This window comes from Lampetra planeri, chromosome 12 (genome assembly GCF_965212315.1).
Source record: "Lampetra planeri chromosome 12, kcLamPlan1.2.h2, whole genome shotgun sequence".
Classification (NCBI taxonomy): domain Eukaryota; kingdom Metazoa; phylum Chordata; class Hyperoartia; order Petromyzontiformes; family Petromyzontidae; genus Lampetra; species Lampetra planeri.
The window spans coordinates 10,826,468-10,846,159 of NC_136118.1; the positions used below are offsets into that span (position 1 = coordinate 10,826,468).

The 19,692-nt window shown below is 41.6% G+C and overlaps 2 protein-coding genes across 3 annotated transcripts in view; one reads left to right on the forward strand and one right to left on the reverse strand.

The window, feature by feature from the left end:
* LOC144721679 (lysyl oxidase homolog 3A-like) overlaps positions 1–5,784 on the forward strand; it is a 40,436-nt gene extending 34,652 nt beyond the window's left edge. For both annotated transcript variants that reach the window (XM_078599512.1, XM_078599514.1), the window contains 2 exons: positions 2,183–2,294; positions 3,951–5,784. In XM_078599512.1, the coding sequence (XP_078455638.1) occupies positions 2,183–2,294; positions 3,951–4,030 (192 nt within the window). In that variant the 3' untranslated portion in view covers positions 4,031–5,784. The remainder of the gene's footprint in view (positions 1–2,182; positions 2,295–3,950) is intronic.
* A 4,919-nt stretch (positions 5,785–10,703) lies between these two features.
* Positions 10,704–19,692, reverse strand: part of LOC144721680 (disintegrin and metalloproteinase domain-containing protein 9-like) — a 34,147-nt gene continuing 25,158 nt past the window's right edge. Inside the window, exons 22-30 of the mRNA XM_078599515.1 lie at positions 18,542–18,602; positions 18,109–18,155; positions 17,902–17,968; positions 16,891–16,925; positions 16,330–16,387; positions 14,927–14,976; positions 14,510–14,576; positions 12,329–12,363; positions 10,704–11,168 (exon numbers count right to left, since the gene is read on the reverse strand). Of these exons, the coding sequence (XP_078455641.1) occupies positions 11,123–11,168; positions 12,329–12,363; positions 14,510–14,576; positions 14,927–14,976; positions 16,330–16,387; positions 16,891–16,925; positions 17,902–17,968; positions 18,109–18,155; positions 18,542–18,602 (466 nt within the window). The 3' untranslated portion in view covers positions 10,704–11,122. The remainder of the gene's footprint in view (positions 11,169–12,328; positions 12,364–14,509; positions 14,577–14,926; positions 14,977–16,329; positions 16,388–16,890; positions 16,926–17,901; positions 17,969–18,108; positions 18,156–18,541; positions 18,603–19,692) is intronic.

Below are 19,692 nucleotides of genomic sequence, written 5' to 3' on the forward strand. Positions count from 1 at the left end.
AAAATCCCAGTCCTTGTGCACACTTTGAGCTACGTTTTATTTTCGTATTTGTGTCAGATGCGTGCCATTGTACCGCGGCGATTTGTATTTGTATTCCAAATTTGTATTTGTATTCCAAATTTGTATTCCAAATTTTGGCCGTAGTGTGCCGAGCCCTGTTTTTTTTAAGTTGTAGCGTTAGAGAAAGAAACGGAGACATCTCATTTTCGCCCACTAGGTGGACTTGCAGCAGCGTGCAAATAATTGTCACAAACAAAGGCGTTGGCATTCAGAGGTCCTCTCTTTATTGCGCAACCCCTTTTCAAAACCTGTTAATTCTGTTTTTTTTTGTGCCAAGCGCGTGATACAGTGACGTAACAACTGTGCATTGCTAGCTCAGGGGGGTGCGGCAGTCGGTCAGGTGAGTCCACAATGTTATGATTTGCCTCGCGCGGTGGCACCACGGCTATTATATACCGGCGGCTCCTCTTGCCGAATCGCATCGTGACATACGTTTTGTTTTCTTCTCCCACACTGTTGCTGAACACATATCTCGTGGTGGCTGTCAAGAGGGCCCCAACTCGGAGCTTTGGCCACCAGGTGGAAGGGCAAGGCACCCCCTGCCCCCACGCTCGTTACGCTACTGACTTGATAGCTGGTGCAACAGCGTGTGTGCCGTATTCAGGGAACAATTGTTTGTATATATTTTTGTATATATTCTAAACATATCGTTTCGTGCAAGGTTTGAATCTGGTCCTAACAGGTAGGACATTCAGTTGCGGCAGCCTGATGTGATAATTATCCATTGGTCGATACCAAAAGTGTGTAGTTGGGTTACGTAATTAAATGACAGCTGTTAATCTGCTGCTGATAACACCATACTTCACCACGATGGTCAATGCGAGTTGGCGAAGGGAAAGAAAACATTTCAGATATCACTCGCCACTGGTGTTAGCTGTGGTCTGCAATCGGGGCTCACAAAGCGCGCGGTGCACGAACCATTCTGCTACCGCTCCATCCCATTGGGTTACGTAAGTGGACAAGCTGTTGTCAAATATCAGTCGGCTGAAAGGTTATTAATCGTGGCAGCATTTAAACCTGCCGTACACCAAAACATCAGAACACGTGGCCAGCCTTGATCTCTTGAAGACCTTCCCAGTCACGAGTTCTCAGTCTCCCGTTGAACGTGGCTATCGATTCGGGTTCCTGTTTGACGTTATTGAAAGGCGAAGCCTCCGAGATGAGAATGTAGGGAGTGGAACGTAAGAAATACGATCACGTGACCAGTTTTACTGCACTGTGAACATTCTCATGTTTTCTCCCGTGTATTGAACTGGACAGTATTCCGTCATGCACCATATTTGAAAGAGTGGCGTACACTCTCTATGTTGCTATCATTATACTGGTAGGAACCACCTGGTTCCACCAGGGGATTATTGTGTCCGTCCGTCGTGCATAAAAAAATGGGAGGGGTGGGGCTGGGTGGAGAGGAGAGGGTAGAGAGGGGCTGGGTGGGAGGGGCTGGGTGGGGAGGGGAGGGTGGGGCTGGGTGGGGAGGGGCTGGGTGGGGAGGGTGGGGAGGGACTGGGTGGGGATGGTGGGGAGGGGCTGGGTGGGGAGGGTAGGGAGGGGTGGGGCTGGGTGGGGAGGGGCTGGTCACCCCGTGGTGCCCTTATAAAACTCAACGTTTAACCTACTCACGCCGGCTTGTGCCCGCCCTCACAGTCGGCCATATTTGCGGAATACACCACGCCGCCGTTGACCCTGGCCATTGACCGAGCAACCCAACGTTCCTACCAGCTCCCTCCGCAGAAATGTGTTTTGTAAGTTACGTGACTGCCCGATGCCGTATAGGGTGAGAACCAATTTATGTAAGAAACGGTTCAGGGTTTTGTTGGGTCTTCTTTCTAAAAGGGCTTTGTGCGTTGTTCAGGGTGCTTCAAAAATGTTCAACACTTCTGAGAATTTGCAACGAAACCACAAGAAATGTGCCTCCGGGCTCTGGAGACCACCTGGAGAAGATTCCAGGCCACGTGTTGACAATGATGACGAACAAGTGGAGACTCTTTGACTTTTTGAACCTATTAACATACATTTGTTGTCATGTTACAGTGAATTATCCCTTCTTTTCACATTAAAAACGATAGTCCCATGTAAGTGTTAACATTTTTGTTAAGCACCCTGTATTTCTTCTTGTTGGCAGGTTGTTCTTAACCCCAACTACGAAGTGGCCGAGACGGACTTCACCAACAATGCAATGAAGTGCAACTGCAAGTATGACGGACACAGGATATGGATGTACAACTGTCATGTCGGTGGGTCCCCACACATTGTCACTTTGGTCATACTTACGACACCGATTACAGTACTCTGACGTCCGATGGCTTTTTACTGAGATTTAAAAAAATGAATTAATACGTCCAGCCATGGCAAAAAAAAATCTTTAAAGCAAACAATATCATGGGACCTTTTTTGGCAGTATCAAAGTGTGAAAAATAAGAATATATTTTACCCTTTCTGGCAATAAAACAGGTGTTAAGATTCATCTTCTTGGTTCTTTCGGTAAAGTCACGTAGAAGGGAAATAATAAAATAATGTATTTATATTTTTTTAATTTCATTTTATTATATTATTTTATTATGTTTAATTTTTATTATTTTATTATTTCCCTTCTACGTGACTTTACCGAAAGAGCCAAGAAGATGACTCCCTGCAGTCACGAAAGCTTTAAATCGAAAAAAAAGGTGTTAAGATGTTCGAACACCAAATAGATACACTTTGCAATGAATCAAGTCTGCGTTAACCACACGTACTTGTGGTGAACATGCAAACAAACATGCTCTGATAATTATACAATGTCTTTGAGACTCCTTGGTCTACACCAGAGACGGCCTTCTTTTAGAGCCTCGTCTCACCAGTGTCAGGCCAGATAATGCCAAAAGATGATGGTGATCTTAATGATTGTGATAATTATGATAATGAAGATACATCATTGTCACAAGTACAACTTAGAACCCGTTCTTGCAAGCCTGAGTGAGCATAGCACGAGATCAAAGTCGGCGTGTGTGGGTATGCACAATAGTAATAGCGATCCCAACAGTTAACATTACACGAGTTTGTCGTGATATATTAAATACAGTACCTCACTGCAGCAGATTCTTACAATTGAGATGACGTCAAGCTGTCTCATTTACATATTATTGTTTTTAAATTTAAGCACAACAAAAACACAACTGGAAAAATTACTGGCACAACTTAAGAACACTAGACAAGCAAGACACATATGCTAAGTAGGCATAGACATCATGACATCGCGATCAATGTTACTTCAGATTCCAGGCTACTGAAAAACGTGGTTTTACAACGCGTCACCCATTTGGCTATGAAAAAAAAAACAGTGAAAAACACCATAAAAACAAAGCCAGAGCGCTAATTCTATGATAATTATTCAGATATCAAGGCTCTTACAGTATACCTCGTTTCTACTGTGCAACCGAGCCGTGCCAAAGCAGCCAAGATGTGGCTCCAGAGGTGGCAGGTTTGTTTTTTCTACTGTAGAGCCCAAGCCGTGCCAATGACGTCACACGCTATAAACGAGAGTCGTGTACGAAGCAGTGACGTACAGGGCTATGTCCTCATATGAATTACATGACATGCAAATCGACGTGTCATTAGCCCCTCCCCTGGCCCTGCTTGGCCCCAAGCCAGATGCAGTTTTCTTGTGAGGTTAGCGTGTCATGGTTTGGTTCTGACTCGGCATGGAAAGTAGCCAGTGGAAAACCACCTGTACCACGAGGGCCCGGTGATGGCTCAGCCTGCATGTGCCTGTGGAAATAGGACATTTTCCAGCGTACCAAAGCAGTTATAACCACACAGGTACGCATCATGGTGATGGTAAACAAAGCTTTATTTGGGTCATGATGATTGTGATGAAGGTCATTGTGATGATGATGTGATATGTCTGTCGGCAGGTGACGCTTTCAGCGACGAAGTGGAGAAGATCTTTGAGAATTACCCGGGCCAGTTGAACAACCTCATTAGCTCATTTTAAAGAGCCAGTCCTGATGGATGCCTCAGAGGCCCAGGGACACAATGCATACTCTTGGGATTTTCACATGAGACTATAAGGGCATGAGACTTTAAGGGATTATCCAATTTACTGAAGAACTTGGCCATTCCAACAGTATTCAGGCAATGACATAGTAAGGTTTTTAAAAAAAAACCTTACTATGATAATGAAAACACTAGTATTTAAAACTTGTAATCTCAGATGGGTTTAAATCCACCTTGTTTCCACTACCCATTAAAGTGGTTCAGATTTTATTTGTTGTCTTTAATCGGTATTTTACGATGTTTTTTATGGTTTAACACTACAATTTGATGACATGAAAAATGATGGACCAGCGTAAGGTGAAAAGTCAATGACGTACATGTACTTTTGATCGCAAGGGATTTTCTAAATAAATCAATTAAATGTGTTGCCATGGAACATTCACGGCACACTTGAGTCATAGAAAAAAGAAATCCTGACATCACAAATATACTCGCGTGTTACTGGCCCGCAGCCTACCACGACCCCTTCCAAGTGTGAGAGTTGTACATTCCTGAAGACACAGGCCTTGTTTTAATCGGTGCTGTACTGGTCAAAGCACCAAGGGATAGTCCTTTTCCACAATGAGTTACTAAAATATGGCGCTGCCTTCGTTCCATTCCAATATGGAGCAACAGAAAAATTAGATGACGCTACACCACAGCCCAAGGTAAAGTGCAGGAACAAGTCAGCATGTTTACAGTGACATAGCGCATCGAGATTGAATGATGCAACAATTCATCGTTTAATATTGATTCTTAAGCTCAAGATGTGTTTCGAATTGCACGCGTACGAATGTTGTAGGACTCATGTTTTGCAATGGGTTCACGTGACCCTTACAGCCACTGGTGGCTGTTACGTTCACCACAATGATTAGAAAATAATCTTCTGGAATTGAGTTGTAACTCTCAACGTGACAACTGAGCAGTGCCCTCGGAAAAACTTCACGACCCAAACCATTGAATTACTTAAACGCGAGGCTTTTGTTGAGTGTCGGCAGGTTAAAGGGATGAAAAAGGTGATTTAGGTTTTCAACACCTTTGGGGAGATCATTCACTAAACTAGAAGTGGATTATCGTATTCCCATGATTTGAGCGTGGGTTATCTCAACAGCATATAAATTGAGGAGCAAAATTGAGCACTCCTCAATTGGTGAATCATACCTCTTGATACCTCGTGCCTTACAAAATTGTAATGGAAGCACAGGACAAATCTGTCATGTCATACGTCTAAGGTTTACAGTCAATGCTGTACTAAATGTAAGCCTTGAAATAACTCATATGCGTGGAACATTAAGCAAGGTATTGCAACCATTATCTGGCGAATTATCCGTTTAGAGGTGCACCTGATTTATATGATATAGTATTAAAATCCCATGTGTTTGTATTATCAATTGGATGTGTTCTTTCGCAGTAATATTTGAAAACGTTAACGGCATTGTAGGCCCTTTGTTCATGACGCTGGAGTGCAACAAATGATGTTTTTTAATCCTGCCGCTTCACGAATTATAAACTGCAGCTGTCTCACTTGGTGCATGGACTGCGGCTGTGAAGCTGCTCCATTCTCTGCTCAAGCTTGAAACACAACCTTGTAATGCCTTGAGTGTCTTGACGATTTTGAGCACATGGCAGTGCACAGTATTAACGACCATTTGGTGTTAAAAGTTGAGCTTGTTTTTCTACATACAATGTATTTAAAATAACAAAACTCGTGAAGTTTTTGTGTTTGTCTTTTGAAACAGTGCAAGGGCTGCATGTTTATGTTATATCTCCAAAGTGTTACAATTGTTCTTATTTTAATGTGTTTAGCATCATGTCTAAAATTATTATTTACATTTTCAAATGACATTACTACAACAGAGTTACACAAAGATATAGCAGAATTGTTTAATCATCTTTTATATAAAAAAACATGTTCAGTATGTTGAATCACATGAAAGCTGAATTGGAAAATTATGTTTGGCAAAACACTTGCATTGCTTTGGAGTTAATACCAGGGCTTGATATCAACTGGATCTGTCTCAGGCTATTTCACTGGGTCGAGGCACAGAAGATTGTGAGCTTGGAGGTCCAGGAAAATATTCCTGGACAATTTTTCGATTTAAAGCTTTCGTGACTGCAGGGATTCATCTTCTTGGTTCTTTCGGTAAAGTCACGTAGAATGGAAATAATAAAATAATAAAAATAAAACATAATAAAATAATTCTCACGACGTTTCAGCCACAACGCAAGCAGCCGTCCTCAGGTGGAGAACAGGTCTGTCGAGAAGACAGAGTCTGAAACCATTCACCTGAGGACGGCTGCTGGCGTTGTGGCCGAAACGTCGTGAGAATTATTTTATTGTTTTATTTTTATTATTTTATTATTTCCATTCTACGTGACTTTACCGAAAGAACCAAGAAGATGAATTTCTGGATAAATTAAGCCCTGGCCGAAATCATGAGTATTTACCATTTCACTAAAACATGATTAAGAGACTGCATTTGCAGTCGTTCACAAGCACAAGCCAAAACCTACATATACTGTATTAATAATTCATACTGCCAAATAAAATATAGTCGGGTGACACTTTGCACGATGGCCCTTCTTTCTTATTTGCTCTTAAGTGGCCATTATCTGAAATGTCACCGACATCAAGAACCACTTCCTAATCGCCAACTCCCAACCATTTACCTTCCTGGCTTCAACCTTCCACACGGGCTATGAGGTGCCATACCAGCCTCGTGTGGTGAAGCCATCCCCCCGACAGGACTCGACTGGGGTCTCGGGACCCTCCCTCCACGCTGCTGATGAAGATGAGCGTTGGACGACAATCAAAATAAAAAAAATATATTAATAATCCTAAATGTCAGCCCATTGTGTATGTTTCTGTTCTAAAGCAGTGTGGCAATGTTTTTGTGAACCATTTAAATGTTCATTATAGCAGAGATACAGTTTGTTTTCTGTTGTAAATGTAACAATTGCACGATGCAAACGTGAGTCAGAAGTGGTTCATTATAACACTCCAGGCAGTGCACGCCACCTTTGTATGGTGCTATTTCCTTTTTGGACTATATTTTGCACTGTTTTTCTGCCATTTATTAAATAAAGTATGAATCCAGTTTTGCATGCCTAGGTGCTGCCATTATTTCTTCCAGAATTGTTTATCAGTAAAAAAAAAATCCCACGTTTTTTTCTTGATATATCAGCATGTTTACTCATTTGTTCCACTTGTGTTATTCATTATATGCCTTTCTCGTGCAATTTCCGAAGGCAATTCATTGTGAAATACAGTATTCGAACCAAAACAATAAAAGTAAAGTGAGAAAACTTCAACCTACGTGACTTTTCTGTGAGCTTTACACGCCTTGTATATGCAGGGAATGTTAAAAATAGATGGTAACCAGCCATAATATTCACCACATATTATGGTTTGTTATATTTCGTTTTTTAAAGGCAAATATTTACGAATTTTGGTAATGTATACTCAAGGACAATGCACCATCAGAGTATGAGAGCTCGGGATAAGCATTTACACCATTGGAACCTCATTTGCCATTAAAAAATATGATAATTGTTTTTTCACCCTTCTATCTGGCAACAAAACTGACACTTTTTTACAAGGAGTCATGTTTGCATAGACCACAATACCTGCAGCCATAACGCAAAAAAACAAACATAACTCTGATAGAAGGGTAAAAAACCAATTATCATATTTTTTACTGGCAAATGAGGTTCCAATGGTGTAAATGCTTCCCCGAGCTCTCATACTCTGATGGTGCATTGTCCTTGAGTTGTGCGCATTTTGGCGTCATCTGGTCCAACCCATGTGAGACTAGGCTCTAAGGAAAGCTGTCTCGGGTGTGGACCAATCAACTTCAAGGACAATGCATATAATATCAGTTATGTTATTTCTTGTATGCATTATGGCTGCAGATATTGTGGTCTATGCAAACATGACTCCTTGTAAAAAAAGGTGTCAGTTTTGTTGCCAAATAGAAGGGTAAAAAACCAATTATTATATTTGCCATTTTTCATGTTCTCGGTTGAAGTTATGTCTATGTTGATATATCTGGATGGCTTCATGAAGAGTATGGATCCCTGCAGTCACAAAAACTTCAGATCTAGATTAGATATTATTTATTTAAAATGATACTGGTAGGAACGAAGTGAACCAGCCTACAATAGATTATATCGTCCGTCCGATGTCCGATTAGGTGGATCAACATCGCCCCCTACTGCAAACACTTGGCAGGACCCTACAAAAACCTTTAGACTCAGTGAGGCTTTCCTGGCTAAACAAGTGTAACATTCCCTTATAATTACCTGAGATAGTTTTTAATGAAAACATTTAAATTCAAAATTAACTCACAGCGGCCTAAAGCCTACAGCTAGGCCTAAAGCCTAGAACTAGGCCTCAAACTCTCCCTTCGTATCGTACCCCCGCCATTTCATTTTATTATAGCCATTCATTTGTTCGTTCCTACCAGCCCACCCCGCAGGGACCTGTTATAAAGTTAACCTGAACACAGCTTAAAATATAGCAGAGCTACCCAACCGTGCCCAAGGCACCAGTTCACCGCCCCCCCCCCCCCACCAAGAGCTCCGATTGGCACAGTTGGCTACGTACGGTGAGAAAGAAGTTCAACATACATACATGGGGTACACTGCAGTCAATCTGTGGGCACGTGTAACGTGGGGTATACTATTAGGGCACTGACACTTTGTCCAAAACGTTTGGCCAGTGTGGAAGAGTAGGCCAAATACCCAATAGAGATGCTCTCTTGAGCTGCTCCTCGAAGTGGATGTGCTCTCGCCAGCAGTCGCATGAGCATGAATTTGCAAGGCCGCATCTTTACCACCGAATCAACAATGTTTAGGTTAATTTAATTTACATTTTAATAGTTGATTGCATAACGTAAAGGCAGTGATTTACTCGAAAAAAAATGTAGAAAAACAAAGGTCTTTATTGAATCACTTTTGCACACTTACATATACGTTCCTTGTATTGTTACATCCAATACCTTTCTTATTGCACCTGAAGTTCATGGCATATTAGTTTGGGGTATATTCATTTATATCGTGTACTTTCTTAAGATCAATTTTCTGCCTCTTTTTTTAAATGAACGTTGTAAGTTACAGACACTCGAGCAAGATATCTTGACACGCACTTTACAAGTACATGAGCGGCAAGCTCGCGAAATGCCACGTACAAAACGTGCAGGGGACGAAGGCACAACGGGGATCATGTAATGCAGTCGCTTTACAAGCTCTGCTCAGCTCAATGTAGGCAACATTTCGAATCACGTGTGGTGATCAAAGCAACTAATTGTGCGACGTCATTTAAAAATACTTTCTTACGATTGCCTTTTCGGGTGGAGTGGTTGTGCAGTGGGTTAGAGCGCTGCAGTAAGAACCCGGCAACCACGAGTTCAATGCCCGGCTACGACCAACATCAGTGGCAACTGATATCAGAACCCCCCCCCCTGCCCTCTCATCTGCCGTCGCAAAACCGCACCGCACCAACATGAAGTTTGATCAAAAAGAGCTTTTAGGACAAACGTGGGGTGGAGGGGGCCTTCTTTCCCACTGGTGGATTGGAAATAGCTGAAGTGTTTTTTTTAACATGCTATTACTTAATAAATGTTGCGTGATCTAATAACATAGACATCGTGACAAGTTGAACCAACTCTGTTTAAAGCATTAACACTTATCCGTATAGGTTGCAAATGTAAGAACGCACCTCATTTTAGCAAAAATGAAAACTGGCACGGCGATAAACCAAATTAAGTAGCCATTGTCTGACAGTTTTTGTTTTGTCCAATTACCCGATTTTTACTTTCGTAACAAGAGAATAAAATCATCAAAGCTGGGCGTTAACCAGAGGTGGGACAAAGTCATTGTTATGCAAGTCCAAGTCGAGTCGCAAGTCATCAAATTCATGACTCGAGTCTGACTCGAGTCCAAGTCACATGACTCGAGTCCACATCTCATAGGTGGGACAAAGTCATTGTTATGCAAGTCCAAGTCGAGTCGCAAGTCATCAAATTCATGACTCGAGTCTGACTCGAGTCCAAGTCACATGACTCGAGTCCACATCTCATAGGTGGGACAAAGTCATTGTTATGCAAGTCCAAGTCGAGTCGCAAGTCATCAAATTCATGACTCGAGTCTGACTCGAGTCCAAGTCACATGACTCGAGTCCACACCTCTGGCGTTAACTCATCGGAATCTCCCCGAGTGGTAAAAGCCTTAGGCTGCAGATTAAAGAGGCCAAATAACCCATCACATTTTCCCCACACTTGTTCCTTTTTAACGTAGAACAGACTAAAACATATTTTTATTTATCACGCCGAATGATTTCACATTTTGCAACCAATGCACAAAATGTATGATAGAAATAACAGAATATGAACTTTAGACAAAATATAAAGGGACACCACATATGCCATCCATAAAATAGCTCATTAACATATAAACATGAACTTTAATATACATTTCGATTTAAAGCTTTCGTGACTGCAGGGATTCATCTTCTTGGTTCTTTCGGTAAAGTCACGTAGAAGGGAAATAATAAAATAATATTTTATTATTTGTATTTTTATTATTTCCCTTCTACGTGACTTTACCGAAAGAACCAATAACTTTAATATACATTTTTACCACTTAGTTAAAGCATCATAGCAGCACGTGTTCCTTATTGTTTTCCTCTTCTACCGTTGTCCCTAATGAGTGTTCCTAAAGGACCATATACTCCCTATCTTTATAAAAGCTATAACTATAAGAAGCCATGTGACCAAAGTTAGCTTTCACCATAGTCATTTAATTTAATTTAAAAACCTTATTCGGTTGGAGCTTATATGATGAATTCCAGGCTCAGCCTGTGCTCAAGACAATAAAACGTAAAATCAGTGCCGCTTCCCTCAACCCTGAGATAGGTAACATTTCTTGTTCACTGTGGGGAACACAAGTGCATTCAGCACGGATTTAGGCTGGAGATGAAGATGAACGGAACGGCTGGAGATGATGATTACTGGCTGGAGAGGATTGCGTGCCTGCCACGAGGCTGTCTCTGTCAAGCACTTTTCTTGGGCCGCTGTGGCAGAGGTGGCTTCCAACCCCTGCAGGAGGAAACACAGGCAACATGCATACTGATTCGAGGGGCGCCCTCATGAGAAAAAGTGACTTGTCCAGGTTTAGACGATTTGAGCCAGCAGGTTTCTAGGTGTGACACATTTTTTTGCATTGGGGTGCTTGGCATGTCATGGCACTATAGAGATGGTCATTAAACTGGTAGGAACCCACTGGTTCCACCAGCCCACAGGGGATGATTGTGTCTGGGTGAGGAGGGAGGGGCTGGGTGAGGAGGGGAGGGAGGGGCTGGGTGGGGAGGGGCTGGTCACCCCGTGGTGCCCTTAAAAAACTCAACGTTTCACCTACTCACGCCGGCTTGTGCCCGCCCTCACAGTCGGGCATATTTGTGGAATACACCACGCTGCCGTTGACCCTGGCCACTGACCGAGCAACCCAACGTTCCTACCAGCTCCCTCCGCAGGAATGTGTTTGTTGTTGTTGTTATGGTTGAACACGGTGCACAAATCATGTATTTATTGGGCTTTCATGAATATGTTGTGAGCAGGAAAGGAACGCACGGTAAAATACATTGTTGTACAGTAATTCCATGCTTCCACATCTATGCTCTCCACCTCGATCAACAAAGTGTAAGATGATCAAATAATCCAAAGAATATCATGGTGAGGGGGGGAGGTACATGGTAATTTTTTTCAAGAGCACGGTGACAAACGTCAGATCGCCGGGTGAGACGACCACAGTGAACCCCGTTGTTTCTTATTCCATGCCAGGCTACGTCCCACAAGTCAGGTGCAGTCTTCACACTCAAGCGTACTGTGCCACGTCAACACGTCCGACTCACCGGCTACTGGCGTATGTAGCCAGATGTGTGAAAAATGTAAATGTGATCATCTTTCGAAAACCAGTTATACAACTTGCACACAAAAAACAGCAAACACTCATCACATTTGAGGATAACACTGCCTTAAAAAGGAAATGTACAATAGGCGACTTTTTCAGCAATGACCCTTCTTCATAGCATGCGAGTTAACCAATAAAAACAAAGCGCAAACTGCTTTGAGCACTAAGAATGCACTGAGTGTGTGAACGGTTAAGAGGTCAGGGAGGATATGTGATGGTTGGATATGTGACACTGTATTATATTTTCATGTTAAATGTTACTGTGTACAAAAACACAAAAGGCACTCACGGTTGCTGATTGCCCAGCATAACCACGCTGTGATCCTACAAAAATGACAAAACACCACAAGAGACTTTGGAATCACACTTAATGCATGCTGCTGCAAAATAAGGAATAAAAAAAAACACATTTTTATTTGCATTTACACACACTATATACTTTCCAATAGAAGTTAATGAGAAAAAAAATCACGCAGATTCTTTATTCATGTACTGCTGTGACTTTTTAAGAGGCTAAGGGTGACGACCGGCTGCTCAGTGGGATGCCGTGTGACTGACACACGCTGCCGCCTTGCAGTCGCACTGGAGACCAACTCTTTGGTTCTTTCAGTAAAGTCACGTAGGTGAAAATAATAAAATAATAAAATGAAAACAACTAAATTAAATCACGACGTTTCGTCCTTCATCAGTTGGGGACCACCACAGCGAAAACAAACGTCGTGATTTAATTTTGTTGTTTCCATTTTTTTATTTTCAACCTACGTGACTTTACCGAAAGAACCAAAGAGTATGGATCATTGCAGTCACGAAAACTTCAAATCTTGAATGGAGACCAACTGATGCAGTTTAGACCCATGTGCCGGTGAAACCGCAAGTGAACTTCAAATGAAACCGCAAGTGAACTTCAAATGAAACCGGAAGTGAACTTCAAATGAAACCGCAAGTGAACTTCAAATGAAACCGCAAGTGAACTTCAAATGAAACCGCAAGTGAACTTCAAATGAAACCGCAAGTGAACTTCAAATGAAACCGCAAGTGAACTTCAAATGAAACCGCAAGTGGACTTCAAATGAAACCGCAAGTGAACTTCAAATGAAACCGGAAGTGAACTTCAAATGAAACCGCAAGTGAACTTCAAATGAAACCGCAAGTGAACTTCAAATGAAACCGCAAGTGAACTTCAAATGAAACCGGAAGTGAACTTCAAATGAAACCGCAAGTGAACTTCAAATGAAACCGCAAGTGAACTTCAAATGAAACCGCAAGTGGACTTCAAATGAAACCGCAAGTGAACTTCAAATGAAACCGCAAGTGAACTTCAAATGAAACCGCAAGTGAACTTCAAATGAAACCGCAAGTGGACTTCAAATGAAACCGCAAGTGAACTTCAAATGAAACCGGAAGTGAACTTCAAATGAAACCGCAAGTGAACTTCAAATGAAACCGGAAGTGAACTTCAAATGAAACCGCAAGTGAACTTCAAATGAAACCGCAAGTGAACGTCAAATGAAACCGCAAGTGAACGTCAAATGAAACCGCAAGTGAACGTCAAATGAAACCGTAAGTGAACTTCAAATGAAACCGCAAGTGAACGTCAAATGAAACCGCAAGTGAACGTCAAATGAAACCACAAGTGAACGTCAAATGAAACCGCAAGTGAACTTCAAATGAAACCGCAAGTGAACGTCAAATGAAACCGCAAGTGAACGTCAAATGAAACCACAAGTGAACGTCAAATGAAACCGCAAGTGAACTTCAAATGAAACCGGAAGTGAACTTCAAATGAAACCGCAAGTGGCTATATCTGTTGTAAGCTATCGAAAACCCGGCCAATTTTCCATAATGTCCATGTTCTTATTTGTTGCGTTAAAAGGGGTTCCCGCTATAATATTTTTTCATGAAACTATTCAACGTGACTTTTTTTACGCTCCGATGATTATCGCGATTTAAGTTTTCATCATCTTTTAAGATGTTATTTCACAATTTTGTTGTATCGATTTTGTGCTTTGCTGTATTTCGAGGATAAATATTCACTTTCATGTTCCACTGCAGTCCACTCAAAATTAGTCTTCCGCAAGTATTTTAATCATTGCAAGTGTGTAACCTATAACACACATGCTATAACGCATTGCGTACACAAAAAAATAGAATAAGTGGGTCAATATAACCATCATGTCTGCACATTATTCCTTAACGCACTTTGCAAAACACTCATTTAATGAGTAATAACTACGTGCAGTGCTTTGTGCTTTGAAACAATTATTTCAAAAATACTTTATTAGGAAATAAAACACAAGAGAAAAAATATATAAGCTACAAAATAGAAAACAGAAATGAGTTTACAAAATGGACCGTAAGATTATCGTGGTTTTTAGATCACGTGGGTATGATGTCATGGCATTGCCAAATCACAGCAGCAACCCCAGCAGTGTGGCGCACACGGCTAGCGGCGATGGCATCCTCAACTCACCTGGGAATCGTGGGGGACATAGCTGACATCCGTGGAGAAGCCAACGTTGGGAACGGCTGGCGGGGGTCTACAGCACACCAACACAAATAGTTACGGTTCGTGGCAATAACATCTGGTAATCCGGCGGCATTTGTTTAAGAAGCCAGACATTTTTGTCGACGAGACCTAGAAAGTTGAAACTAGTCCAGAGTTTGCATGCTTAAACACATGCTCCTTGAAAATATTGGTCGGGAAAGGTATTAGGCCGATGAGACTTTACAAACGTTTATATGTGCGAACACAGAATGGAGCTGTGCTTATATATATATGCGTTTATACACATCATCGGTCAGTTCTAAAGACAAGTATCACTGCAAGGCAAGTATTTCTCCAAATAATTAAATATCACCAAGATGTACACATTTCATCACCGCCCACCTGACTGGATTAATCCGTGGAGCACTACTTGACGTTGACAGTTGCTGGGACTGCAAAACAAAAACGCGTCAATTGAAATGTGCTCTCATCCATGAACACATTTGTTTAGAAACTCAGCCCAAGCCCTTGAATCGGAGACACCAAATGCAGGATAAGACAAGAAACGTGTAAATAAGAAAGTTTCAGAAAAAAATGTTTAGTTTAACGAACAAAAAACATGCTTAACCTTGCACATCTATGTTTTCACAGGCTGTGAAGACATGCATTTAAATATGCAAATGATGTTAACGGTGCCCTGACCGCACAGCAAGCAACTTGTCAGGTAGTGACATGGCCCAGCAGGAGTGCGTTCGCTGCTTGTTGCAGAGGTTCATGGTTCGAATCTAGGCGGCGAGATGTTAACTCCCTCGCCTGGTATGCAGGAGGTCGTGGTTTCGACCCAGACCCTGGCACCTGCTGAATATTTGGAGTTTGCATGCTCTCCCCGTGGTTGTGTAGATTTTTCTCCGGCTCCTCTGATTTTTCCCTCCAAATTTAGAAACATGTATTTAGAGTATTTGGCTGCTGCTATATGTTTCCACACGATGATGAGCCGCTTCGTTGAGCTATCATTTGTGGCCAGGTCGCTTCTGAAAAAGAGCTACATAGCTCAGTGGGCCTTACCTGGTAAAATAAAAAATAGATTAAGTTTAGTTTATTACTGCTTCACAGTGGATGCTGAAGGTCCGAGGATGTTATTAAAATGAGTAGGACATTGTCTGCTCAGGACATAGTCCAAAATTTAAAACTGACCTAAAATTTCCTCAATTTGGGATTACACACAGCGATCATCGTCGTCGTCTGCTGGAAGACTTTGTCCCCGATTGCAGGCAAGGTGCTGAGTCACCTCGTGCCCATCGGGACAGCTGCCACTGTGGGTGCCCTTTCAAATGTTTGAGATGAATTGTGATGCAATTTGCATAGAAAGTACTCTGAGACAGCCCAGTATAAATGTCACTATTTAATAAAAAAAATATTTTTTTATTAAAAAAACCTATGAGGTTCCCCAAATATGCAAATTTTCAATGGCATCCGCACTTGCCAATTTATGTTATGTGCTGCTGCAATTCTATATACATTTCACTGTTTGACAACTGTGACAGTCAGCTACTGTGGATTTTAATTTAGTATTTTTTCAGCCGTCCCTACTTACAAAATCATACCAAAGCCTGATCGAACATGGCTATGCAATGTGCAAGCAACATAAACATTTCAATTAAATGACCCCAAGCGGTTTTGACCTTGTATACATGCTTGAATCGCATAAAAACACGCACATGTCAACTCAAGACCAATGTCATTCATGGTCAATGCTGTTGATGCCACATGTTGCCGAGAGGTATCAATAAATCCACGCGACTCACCTCGGGATAGTTATCATAGCCGGCGTTTGTGTGAGCACTCGGAATGGCTGGCGGTGGCCTGGAAGCACACCAGAGAACAAATATCATGGGTCAATTCAAGGGAAATAAGTATAACCCGTAAAAACAAAGTTTTTCACTATAAATCCTTTATATGCGTGGCGGCTAGAGTCCTCTGGTCCTCTGGCTTGAGATGGCTGCCACCTATGGGTCAGATGATTGTCTGCCAGTATTAAGCAATTGGTAATTAAATATTTTTTTTTTCCCTAAACAGTGTAAAATTTTGGGAATTTTTTTCACGAACATTAATTGTCTCGCACAACGAGTCTGTGTGCAAAATGTCGGCTCGATTGGATCACGGGAAGTGGGTTAAAAAACGACCAAAAGATTTGCACGGTCGTAAGCAAGCAAGCACGCAAGCACGCAAGCAAGCAAGCAAGCGAACTTAATATAAAGGATTTAAAAATGTCATCCAATGAAATTAACCTTTTTCTCCGGATAAAATGTGATTATTAAACAACAGTGGCAGAGATGTTGACAGTGTATAACCGAGGCACTGCCCACCTGACTGGCGAAATTAATGATGATGGTAGCTCCGGCTGTAATAAAAAAAACATTTAAGCATTAATGCGCTAACATTTCAAAACACTTAAACCAAACCATTTTCTAAATAAATAGTAAGGTCAGAACAAAGCCCTACATAAATGATAAATGTGTTATAATTAATACAGCACAACGTGTTTAAGTTTTATACAATAAAAAAAATCTGCCATTTCACATGCATTTATGGTTTTACAGCTATGCAGAAATCAAATCAAATGTACATAATTACATCAACAATGTCTGATGCCAGGTTATGTTACGTGCCAAGTCATTTGAGTGCTCCTCACATCCTCTGCTGATTGCAACTGCAATTGCCAATAATTTGCTTTTCAGCAGTGATATCACAAGTATTCGCATAACTATACCACTGCTGTTATACAGTTAGTTGATTGGCAGATCGTGTGGAGAGATACATTGTGGGTAATCCTAGCTATTCCAAGACCTTTGGTGAACAGAGTAGAAACAAATATCTAGAAGGGCTCCAGAGCTCACTACACTTGTTTGTGGGCAGGAAATCGCAGGGAGTTTTTAACGTCGTTTTTCAGCGGTCCTACTTACCAAACCGTATGGGTTTACAGGTGAAAATATTTTTTTAACTAAAGCAGTCGTTCATAACCCTTACTGCAGCCTTGCACCCCTTTGGTTATCAATCATTAAAAAAAATTATGTTATAAAAACATAGGTTTGATTAAACAAAGTAGTTGTACTTACGTGCGCCCGTGCTTAATTTATGTTTCGATGATTTACCTTTGAAAAAAATCTGCCCATGTCTCACACCCCAGAAAGGGCATCTCACACCCCCAGAAAGGGGTTTGTGCACCCCAGGTTAAGAAGAAGAACCACTGAACTAAAAGCGTGACTAGAACTGGGCTCCCCTAAGTTGATCCGGGGTGTTTCACTCTCGTGTAAACATTAAATTTATCAAAACACACACACACGTTAACTGAAGTTGTAATACCCCACACAGCTCACCTTGGGATCAATGTCTTCATAGTAAACGTTCTCGGGATGGGGAGCACTGGGAACAGCTGGTGGGGCCCTAGAAGACACCGGAACAAACATCACGGGTCATTTTAAAACGAAAGTGTCACAAAAAACTTTTCTTTTGTTAACTATATATTTCCGGAATTCACGTTAGAGTGGCATTCATGGTGTGTGTAAGATAGTAGCACTGCCTACCTGGCTGGATAAATGGAGGGAGTGACATCCGGCAGCTGCCGCCAAGGCTGAGAAATGGAAATGAATATAATCGCTCGAGTAATATACTAAAACATGGCGATCATTTCGTTCCAAACTTTGCATACCAAGTCTCCCTTGCAAAAGAAGCCGTTCATCTCAAAAGGCCGCTCCTACAAGATTATAAATACAATCCATGGCAATGAGACATTAAACATGCTCACACTCAAAGCAACTGTGAAAATGAAGAAAGTATTTCATTCCAAAATGAATACTTCCATGAAAGACATTTTATTATTTTAAGATGATTTTTTTTTACATTAGGACACTAAAAAATTACAACTTAGTTTACTGTTCTGCAAGTCACACTGTAGGGATACGAATATAAAAGCGTGCATGCGATGCAAATGTGCCATTGGTTCCTCTCACAACTCACTTGGGAAGCATGAGGCTGATAACCACCATTAACTGCACTGATATTAGCTGGTGGTGGTGGCCTAGAAAACAAATATAAACATTGGATATCTGTCACTTTTTTGTTATTACACAAAGTACACTGGTATATAACAATTAGTCAATCGAGCTGAAACATTGTGGTGGGTAATGTTGGTACAGCACCCAATAAAACCGAGGAAAGAGATTGTTTAAAGGCCAGTTTCATTCCTAATGTCACCTTTGCTCACTAGTTTCCACTCCGCACTCAAAGCTCACTTATTTTCTCTAGCTCACCCCACAACCCTTTTAATCTCCCCCCTCATAACTGCCACCGTTACTTTACTCTCATGTTATATGGCTTTCCACTCATTCCCCATTCATTCAATCCATTCGTCATAATTTACTGTCCATAAATGTTGCTTTCACCAAATTCACACATCACAGATTTGCCCCCCATTGCTCCCTCGCATCTATTTCATTCACCTCATCTCGACCATGACATTCATATGCACTATTGTTAGTTCTGTGTAAAGCGCCTTGGATAAGTCGCAATATAAATGATTTTAAGATAAGATACTGATTTACCAGGGGGTGGAGCAGAAGAGTAACGGTTTTTGCACACTGCGCTATGAACCCCCCAACCTGAGTTTGATTCCCGACCACGGCTCATGTCGGTGGCGAGTGATATGTTAACCGGTTCGAGGCAAACCTCCCCCCCCTTCCGGAACCTTCTTCACAACTCAGGCTGCTCAGCACCCAATACGGTAAAATATAACTGCCGTGGACGATACGACATTGGGGGAGACCTTAACCTAACAGAGGCCTGACAATGGGGCTCTAAAGTAGAATACTAATTTAATTGGATGCTGGGTAGCTTTGAAAGTTCACATCTCGGGATAACAAGTAATTCCCCTTGGATATCAGGTACAAAGAGATAATTTAGTCTCTGTTCAACCTGGTTGGAAGTTTAATGGTTTATTAGCATCACAATTAAAAAAGAAAAGGAGTTAGAGCTGGGATGAGAGTCCATTAATAAACTCAAAATTAGAATTGACTACTTTTTTTTTACAGTCGTTGACTTTGACACTTCACGAAAAAAGATGGATGGGCCCCCACACCCTGCTTTGCGAAGGCAGGAAACCCCCTGGCAAG